The sequence below is a fragment of the Idiotropiscis lumnitzeri genome, chromosome 1 (genome assembly GCF_059441095.1).
Source record: "Idiotropiscis lumnitzeri isolate Australia: NSW breed Sydney's pygmy pipehorse chromosome 1, RoL_Ilum_1.0, whole genome shotgun sequence".
NCBI lineage: Eukaryota > Metazoa > Chordata > Actinopteri > Syngnathiformes > Syngnathidae > Idiotropiscis > Idiotropiscis lumnitzeri.
The window spans coordinates 18,199,827-18,210,021 of NC_142391.1; the positions used below are offsets into that span (position 1 = coordinate 18,199,827).

At 45.2% G+C, this 10,195-nt stretch overlaps 1 protein-coding gene across 1 annotated transcript; it reads right to left on the reverse strand.

Annotated features, from left to right (window-relative positions):
- Nucleotides 1–371: 371 nt before the first annotated feature.
- Nucleotides 372–5,939, reverse strand: LOC148343490 (uncharacterized). The gene is made up of 10 exons (XM_088301599.1): nucleotides 5,876–5,939; nucleotides 4,793–4,938; nucleotides 4,614–4,726; nucleotides 3,343–3,392; nucleotides 3,085–3,097; nucleotides 2,718–2,798; nucleotides 1,790–1,886; nucleotides 1,401–1,489; nucleotides 1,146–1,332; nucleotides 372–795 (listed from the first exon to the last, which is right to left on the reverse strand). The coding sequence occupies exons 1-10, from the start codon at nucleotides 5,937–5,939 to the stop codon at nucleotides 649–651; spliced, it is 987 nt and encodes a 328-aa protein (XP_088157725.1). The 3' UTR covers nucleotides 372–648.
- Between the last annotated feature and the right edge of the window lie 4,256 nt (nucleotides 5,940–10,195).

A 10,195-nucleotide genomic window follows, 5' to 3' on the forward strand; every position in this document is an offset into this window, starting at 1 on the left:
AAATGTTTTTGTTTACATCAACATGCTGGATCTTCATTCGTTCAATTGCTACTGCATTTTCAACCCCACTCCAGTGGCTTATTTTTTAAATGACATAGGGCCTACCATGCATAATTTTGGAATGTGGGAGCTAACCAGAGAACCTGGAGAAAACCTACACAGCCGTGGGGAGAACAAGCAACTCCACACAGCAAGGCCGGAGCCAAACCCTGGACCTCTGAACTGTGAGGCGGATGTGCTTACGAGTGGCCCAACGTGCTACCCAACAATATTGCATTCATAAACTAGCCCACAGACTGCATTCTAAAGACTTTTATTCTCTTTTAAACACATTTACATGGTTATTTTATGTGGCTATTTGAAAAGAACATAATTGTTGACATGGGTCACTTCAAAACATTTTAAGTCACTTTCATAAAAACATTGTTACCTTTAGTCTTCAATTACAGAAAGTATGTTTATACTTGACATTACTGGCAGATATTTTCGAACCATAGCACAACAGTGTGGCCTCAATACTGCAAAGATGTCGTAACGTGAGATTAAGATAAAAGTGGAAAAAAAACCGAAGGTGGCTAAAGTGAAGGCTAAAACAAGCTGTTTGCTGTTCGCATAATGACGTCCACACGTGGCAATCAAACGGCGATGTCACTTCAGCTGGACGCCGGTCAGCGTCACGTACCACACCTCCAGCCAACGGATGCTTCGCAGGTCCTTAACTCGATATGCGAAGTCCAGCTCGAGGTCGTCATTGAAGGTCAGGTGGAAAGTGCCATTGTCACACTTGATGACAATCTGGATGGCGACAAGACAGCAAAGTCAGGAAACGCTCCTCAGTCAATGTACACTTTCTACAGGTAAACCGCGGAACTCCGAAAACCGCGGTCAATCGTCGCCCAAAAAATATGTGGACATCTCAACTTGTGCCCATCAACCGTTGCAAATCTTCAAAAGTGATTTTGGTTTTGAGACAAGACGCCTTTTCCTCACCGCAGATATTCACTGCAGTAGAAGCTCCCGGAGCGAAACGCTTCAAAATAGTGGGCCGATTGTTGGAATAATTTGACAGGTTGATGTGGGCACAGTAGCGGACGTCCAGATTCATTTGGGTGACGATTGGACGACGATGTAGCGATGGACGTCACCTTGAAGTCGAGTCCAGCTCCAAAGGGGCGTTGTTGGGGAAAGTTCTCGATCCGCTTGGCGCCCCACTTGCCGCCCACTTTGTCGTTGAGCCAGAAAATTTGAGTTTCAAACTCGAAATTCAGCCGTAGTGCCAGCGTGTCGTTCCCGCTGGGGCCGTGGTCCAGCACCTCCAGTTGGACGACGAGCCTGCCACACAAATTTGTTGTCATGGTAACTGCTTTCTTTTCTGTGTGTGTGTTGGGGGTGATTATTACTTCTTTGCTTGGGGATTGGCCTGTCCTCTGATGACGATGCTGCGGTTCACGCTGAGTCCGTCGTGGAGCGCAGCTTGGAATCCGCCACCCTGATCACACACAATTACGATGACAACAACCTCACCACACGCTGTGTGCAACTCAACTTTTTCATGAACAATGTGGACAAACATGTCGTCAATGAGGTCAACTTCCTGGCATGGCCAATCGCTTTTGCCCATGAACTTTCATATTCTTTGCAACTCAGCCCAAAAATCCAAAGCAATTTTTGTTGCATATTTTGAATTACAAAAAGAAATCCGCAATGCCCACTTGATGTTTGAAGGTGTTGTTGAGGGACAAAAGACGGGAGAGTAAAAATGCTTTTCAGCATTCACAGCACGACTCACCGGGTTGGCAATCATGGCGAGCAGGCACGAGCATGCGACGTCGTGAGAGGAACACGCCGACCCATTGGTGGAGCTCCTGCACATCTCTAACTCCTGACTGGTCGGACAGGTCGGCGGACGGCCGGAAGGAGCGGTGGTGCATGGAGTAGGATCAGTAACGGTGGGACACTCAGTAGCAATGGCAAAGGTGGGACATGTGATCAGGGCGGGGGTGGGACACACACAGCTGGGACAGGGGGCGGGGTGGGACAGGTGATCAGGGCGGGGGTGGGACAGGTGGGACAGGTGGTCGGGGCGGAGGTGGGACAGGTGGGACAGGTGGTCGGGGCGGAGGTGGTCGGGGCGGAGGTGGTCGGGGCGGAGGTGGGACAGGTGGGACAGGTGATCAGGGCGGGGGTGGGACAGGTGGTCGGGGCGGAGGTGGCACAGGTGGGACAGGTGGGACAGGTGGTCGAGGTGGAGGTGGGACATACACAGCTGGGACAGGGGGCGGAGGTGGGACAGGTGGTCGGGGCGGAGGTGGGACAGGTGATCAGGGCGGGGGTGGGACAGGTGGTCGGGGCGGAGGTGGGACAGGTGGTCGGGGCGGGAGTGACACTCACACAACCTATTTGAAAGGAGAGTGCATGTTATTTAACATACAATATTTTCATTTTTATCCACTCAAAATGTTTCATTTTTCTTTTTACTGCTCTTGTATCATTTTTTGCATGTCAGATTAAATCCTGGCGTGAACAAGATCATAAAGTGTCAAATGTTAAATATTCAATTAGAATACAGCAAAAAAACAATAAAAGGGAGAGAAGTAACTCTAAAAAAGTTTTCTAAAAGGCTTAAATTAGACGTTATAAAGACGCTAAATGTGACATCATCATTCAACCGTATCGTGAAGCAAATGCGCCGCCAATGGCGGTTGTGGCAGGGCCACCATTCATTGAAGCAGCGTCTTCTGACGACACTGGATGAAGTCTGCCTTTTTCTTCCAGGGTTGCTGGTCACGCCGCTCTCACTTTTTCAACACGATGCCTCAAATTCTTGGCAAATTATCAAGTTCCACTTTCCATCGGCCGATGGACACAAGCAAACATTTAACAAATGATTTATAAAGATGTCCCAAGTGGGAGAGGGAATTTGAAAGAACTTGCGCAATTATTTGATGACTATTTGTGAACTCGCCTGTTTATGGGCCAACATTTAAAGCTAAATGAAGGAGGGAAATCTCTCTCAACCGATTTTTGGATGCTGGGTGCTGCCGAGCGGGCGTTTGGATAAGATCGGAATCTCAAGCGCCTCACCTGGACAAAAAAGCTTCAAGGAAAGGAAGCAAAGACCCGTATTTGGCTGACTTCCTCGGCCGCGTCGATAACATCGTCAACGTAGCTAAACCTCGTGGCTTCCCTTAGTCGAGGCATTGTAGTCACACACGAACGCAATGCAGTCACAAAACAACAAGGTGTAAACTCACTCAAAGCGAGCTTGCAGATGTAGCGAAAGGTGCGGTCACAGCGAATGTCATTCCAAAGACCATTGGCATCATGCAACAAATAAATGACCACAGTTTTCGTTTCCTCCCCGGTTGTTTGGCTCACCATTATTCCAGAACCTGAAAGAGACAATCTTTCACACAGAGCTGCAGGACGGCCGAGGAGCTGCTGGCGTTGACGCACAACGTGAGCGCCAGAAGCAAACACTCGCAGCTGACAATTACTTTCAACCTGCCACGGCGCATGTTGAACATCGATGTTTCGGCATTCCTTCCATGCTGACAGTGGCATTTGTGTTGGACACAAACCCGCAAAAGTGCAACAAATACAAATATGGTTTCCAAACTATGTGTGGTCAGGGTATCGAATGGCGGTTAAATTTGAGCTATAGGTTTCCAAAGTACTGCTTTAAACATGGTTTGGGTTTCACATTTTTAAACTAAGTTCTTTAAGTAGGGTTTTAAACTAGAGTTAAGATTTCATATTGGGTTTGAAACAGGGGCTAAGGATTTAAATTAGGATTTCAAACAGGGGCTATAGTTCCAAATTTTTAATTAGGTTTTCAAAGTAGGGCTTTTAACAAAACCGAGGGTTGTAAATTAGGGTTCTAAACTGGGATTTGTCCGGTAAGGGTTTCTTCACGGTAAGGGAATTAATTCTCAGATCTTCCAGATAATTTCTTTCATGATGGGCTCTGTTTCACCAAAATACAAATCTCTAAAATTGTTAGAGAAATTTAACACCAGTATCCTTTTCTACTGAGGGAACCTGACAGTTTCTTCACCCTCCGTTGCCCAAAAGAGGACACCTCCATTTCCTTCTCTCGACAAACCCTGCAGGTTCGTCTCTCCGGCCTCATGGTCACTTTGCACACTTACACATCTGCTTCTGTTTCTGTGTTCACGTTTCCTCCACGTGGAGGTGTGACCATACCGCAATCATCATCATTCTCATCATCATCATCATAGCAACGAGAAAGCAGGAACAATGTGCGCGTCTGCGTCTCTCAAAAAGGTTTTCTTCCGAGTTCAGAAAGTCTTGACGAGTCGACCAATGTTCAACAGTTTTATTTTGTACTTCCATCGCTGATGAACACTGTCTTTGGTGAAAAACATTCCGCCTTCCAAACGGGAATTTAGGAGGAGTAATTAGAAAATCCAATCAGTTGTGTGCACCTCACGCTCTCGTAGCCTGTCTCCAACTGACTGACCGAGCCACTCCTCATTAACGAGCCACACCTGCCACTCAATTTAACCCTTCGTTACAACAGCACGGGCACAATAACCTTGAACTGAAAAAACAAGACAGTTACAAGCTTCGTTGCGCTTTCTGATACTTACGACATCGAAGCAATGTAAGGAGTTCCGTCCGACCACTTCCAGCCCGACGTGCCGTGACGTTGCAGGCCAATCCAAGTGAAAATTTTAGATGATTGTTGTGACCCCAGCCAGGACTGCAAGAAAGGAGGGAGTGTGAGCAAGACCAGTGTGAGCGAGTGTGAGCGAGTGTGACAAGTCACCTGCTCTCCTTTGTCCCAAATGCTCGCCAGGTGGCCTCGCTGGGACACACAATCGTCCTCAGCCTGGCTCCACGTCATTTGGTCTGTTCCAAAGAAGTAACAGTGGCGCTTGTACGACTTCCACCCGGTCGGACAATCAGGCAGGGCTGCAACAAGAACAAGAATCACGCAAAAGCGACCGCTTTTTTTGCAGCAAAAAGAGAAAGACGAGTTGCTTGTCGTGTAACAATGTCAGCACTTTCCTGCATTCTTCCTGTAGTGAACAGCAGGCAGCTGTCAAATGACACGCGTGTCCATCCGGCAATTGCAAATGTTCGCCTCTTGGGGGCGATACAGGACAATAAAGTCCACCAGGGTTGTCCAAACCCGGTCTTCAAAGTCCACTGCCCTGCTTGATTTCCATCCCTCCCCGCTTCAAATGATAAGCAGCAAACTCAGAGGAAGCATGGAACCGATCCTGATCATTTGAATCAGGTGCGTTGCTGCAGAGAGAGATCGAAAACTGGCAGGCCAGGAGCCATTGAGCACTGGAGTAAAGCCTCAATTAGTTGCATGCACTATAGGCTCTATAGTGTGCCTTATAGTATTGGGAATTGCTCCGACATATCATCATCATCATTATACTTTATGTAACTATTTCAAGCGTTGCTTTCATACGGGTGGGCTTGTGCGGTCGTGACAGCCATTTAAGTGGCGGAGAAGCACAATACAACCACCCCAACTTCCACAATTCCCATTAAAAAATACACAAGACTGGCGGCCTTCTGACATAAAAATAAACTACTTTGTTTCTTGCACTGGTGCAAACGGGCAACTGAACGTAGAAATGCGTTTGTGGTACTTTAGTAATCGCTGTCACCGGTGAATTTAAAATAATTTATTAATCGTTTATTATTTCAATTACATAGTTTACGCAGTATGAAAATGACATCCGAACCATGAATAAATTAACCTTCTTTTTGAAAAACAAATCTCAACATTCTATTTCAACACCCTGAAGACAATTCAACTGCACATGACTTTTGGATTAAAGGTGAACCGGAAAAAACTTCCATCCGAACTGAAAAAAAGACATTTGCTCACCTGCGCAGGTCCAACACAGTCCAGTGATGATGATGATCAGCCTCGCGGCGAATGACAACCCCATGTTCCTCGTTCCGCCAGAAAGAAGAAAGCAGACCATGACTGAGGATGATGATGTTGCGTCTTGGTCGGAGGTCGTACAACAAGTGCCTGCCTGAAGTTGAAACTGCACCTCCAGCTTGTGCCGCCCAGGCCAGCTCCTCCAGTCCCAAGAAATCACGGCCCCCCCCCCCCCCCACACACACGCAAGATCAAGGAAGAATGCAAAGAGTTGATGCTCTGTCCTTCGCTTGCTTTGTGACGTTATTTCAAAGTGCAAAGCGTTATTTCAAATTGCAACAATAAAGTAGAGAGAAAAAAAATGAAGTAGGTATGCATTGAAACAGGCTCTCAAATGAGGGCACACATAACCCTGGGCGTACATGAAGGCACTTCATTGGGTCCGTGAGATTGTCAAATATACTGAAAAAGTGTCATCCAGTCAAATAAATAAACAAAAAAGTGCTCGGACATGGCTCCTAACCTTCTAAATATTTGTTACATTATACAGTGTGTGTGTATTCTGAACTGTGCTTAGTGTTTCAAATTCTGGTTTCAAACTATCGACGGGTTTCAAATTAGGATTTCCAACCAGCGGGAGGGTTTCAGAGTCGGGTTTTGAACTATATTTCGAGTTTCAAGGTAGCATTTTAAATTGGGATTAAGGATTAAAAATAGGGTTGTAAACTGTGTTACGGTTTCAAAAACCGTGCTAGGGATTTCAAATTAGGGTTGCAAATATAGTGGTAGGGTTTCAAAGACAGATTTCTAAGTGTATGGGAGAACATTCGACAAATTTCAAAATGCTAAATCCATAGCATTACGCTTTGAAAATCTTCTGAGCGGTGACAGCAAAATCATGAACAAGGCGGATACGATGTCATCGAGCCACAGCTCTTTGACTTTCTGGCTGTGAAGTGTGTTGGGCGTGCTTTTTCTCCTGATTCATTTTGTTTCTCCACCGACAGCTTGCCCTCAGACGACCCCGTTGGGCCTGTGATGTCACTCACGCACTCGGTCAAACGGCCAGTGGGCAGACGAAAATACTGAGTTTTCTTCATCAGTTTTCAAGGCCTTTTGATTTTGTTTCTCCTGAAGTACTCCTTCAATCAGACTTGTTGACCTTAAAAAAAAAGGATAACTTCTTTTTTTCAAGTCCCATACACTTCAAATTAGGGTTCAATTTCAGAGTATGGTTTTAAACTAGGGTTTGGTTTTGAAGAAGCCATTTAGCTCATTCACTACCAGCCGAGTAAATAAAATGGATCTTTGACGTCTTTAGCCGTCAATGGGAGTAAATTAGTTTAAACTGAAGTTAGGGTTTGAAAGTAGCGTTTCAAACTAGGAGTGGCATTTCAAAATAATATTTTAAACTGAGTTCATCTCCAACATTCTTCTTGATGAAAAGCTCGAAAGCCCATATTGTTTAGATATTTGCAGTTATTAACGTAAAGAATGCATTGCCTGAGTTTTTTTTGCGTTTGACTTTGAAATGTCCTCCTGTGTGTGCGATCTTTTTAAGTGCACGTCGCGTCTCGTGTGGAACGTTATATTGCTCTCCGCTTGAACCACAAAGGATGAATGGATTGGCGGCATTTCGAACGAACAGCACCAACTGAGATAACGCAAAGCGTGCTAAAAAGACTGGGCGTTTGAGTCCCGCACTCACAACAAAACATGCTTTGACGCCTGTGGCATGGACGTACAATACATTGGGTGAAAGCAACGAGTCACCAAACGCTGAAGCGGCGGGACCGTGGGAAAGCTCACGGTGATATGACACAGCTGTGTGATCAGTTGAAGTAAGTCGTTGATAGTTTGGCAGTCAAGAGGGGAAGCTAAAGAGTGAAACCTGTGATAAGGTTGAGAGATTTTCACGCTGCTGGCTGCAAGTGTTGTCATCGAGAAATAAAATGGGGAATGGTTGTTGTCAAAACCAGATTGCCAATGAAATGACTAGAGGTCAAAAGTATACGAAACGCAGACACGATGGCTCTGCTGAGTACGTGCCGAAATAGAGAAAGAAATATAAAACAGGAACCGCCGAGTTGGTCAAGACATTGAAGGAAGAAAAAATAAAAACGTCAAACTGAGATGAGGAAAAATGCGGAAAAGACGAGGGTCCCGAAGATGCTCAACAAAAGCTGTTTGTGAGAAATGAAGTTAAGGAGACGCAGACAGCAGGGTGGGGCACCTGAGGCCTCTGCTCCTCTTTTGTCTGGCCCGGCCAGAGAGAAAATGCCACCGGTATATTCTGGATTTCAACCTGACCACTCAAAGCTCGGACGACTTCATGAATCATGCTCGACATGCTGAGGGTGCAGTGCGAAAGAAAAAGAGAAAGAACGCAGGGAAAAAAGTAGAAATATGTTGGTGAAATGAAGTGTATTAGGCGAGGAATAGACGGAGAAGTCGAGGTCGTGCTCGAGGAATAGAATGTTCAAAACAGAATCGGGAATCCTGGCAAAGAAGGACATTGGGCAAGAGATTGTTTTCGGAAAGTAAGCACAGAACGGTCCACATGAATAGAACACAACAGACACATTGTCAAATATGACTGTGTTGGTGGCAAACAAATGGAAAACGATACAAAGCAATTAGAACAAGTCGATCTACAAGCAGCAGAAGGTGAGCCGAGTTCAAGGGCAAAACCCAAAGTTACTTTCAAAGTAGCAGGAGAAAGTGACATGTTTTTGTGTGATTCGGGAGCATGGAGAAGAGTGATGAGAAAGAAACGCACGCATAACCTTGGAAAGATGCGCAACATTGTTGCCACAAGACAAGATGGCGTGGAACAGAATTGTTTGGAAGAGAACTGTGAATCTCAAAGATCTGCCTCTGGAGGATTCCTTACATATTTTTGCGGATGGCTCATCACAAAAAAGACCCAACGGTAATAATGCCGTTACGACGAAAAATACAGTTTTAAAAGCAGGACAATTGCCGCCAAATTACTTTTCACAAGCGGCTGAACTATTTGCATTCACAGAAGGAGCTTTTGGAATGCATGACACACTTTCAGGAGCCCAAACAACAGATGAAAACACACCACTCGACAACACAGTACTAAAAGACATGCAAAATAGTACACCAGAAAGTGAGAACGCCTTTTGGGAACAACACTACGGTATTATGCAAGTTATTTATTGAAATCTTTGCCTTGTGCACTAAATCATACGACATTGTCGTGTCAGCCCCCCGAGCGGCCTGACAGGTCCCCCCCGCACCACGCAGGGAGGTGAGCAGCCGCCCGAGACGGCGGGAGAGGGAGGGGGGGTCGAAGGGCCGACACGAGGAAAAAAAAGAAAAGCGGAGAACTTCACGCCGGTCCGCAGCAACCAGCGGGATCCTCCCATGCCGTTTTGTAGTGACAGAAAAAAGGATTTAATTTGAGGCAGGACTCCAGGCTTTGCACTGATCACACAGAGAGTTTTTTCTTATTATTGAAAAAAAAAACCTGAGACATTTCTCCAATGCTGCAGGGGAGAGTATGACGTATCCCGACAAAACGACAACTTTCATACAGTTTTTCCCTTTTTCTGATTGGAGAAAACTGGATTTTTAGTTTAGTCCATTCATTCCAAAGTTGTGCTTAATGCTTTCGACCTTGGTTACTTCCGGTGGTGTCCCAATGTGTTTTTATTTCTTTTTCCTCTATTTTTCCAATGAAGCTTATTTATATTGGTGTCACACAAGTTGTGCTAATTACACAATTGATGGTCCTCTTCAGCGCATTGTATTTTCTTTCATTTGTAATTTCAACAAAACCTTTCTTTGATAGCTTAGCACCTCACATGTTGAGGCATTAACCACGCAGTCATTTGAACAATGCATTGCGACCGTATGCTCAGGCATATGTTCTAGTTGAGTTTTTTTAAGGCACTTGTAGTCTCATAAATGATCCTCACGTTGGTTCCTCATTTGGCTCCGCATACGACTGTTTGGTGCTCATTTACCCAGGTTAAAAATATAATATATATCAACTGCTTTTCCAAACAATGCCCAGTCACTTTTGTATGCGATTTAACTTGGTATTTATTGCTTTGAGGAAACTGTTTATTGTGTTTGGATTTCTGTTTCATTTATTGTTGTTTTACTTTGTTTAATGGCTGTGTGATACCACCAGCTGGAAAACAAATTGCCCGTCAGGGATAATAAAGTTCTCCTCCACCTTGACCTTGGGCATAAACACTAATTGTTCAAAGACACACTCAGAAACACCACCACCATCAACAACAAGAAGCAGTTGTTTTGTTGGTAATGCAATTCACAACACCTGAA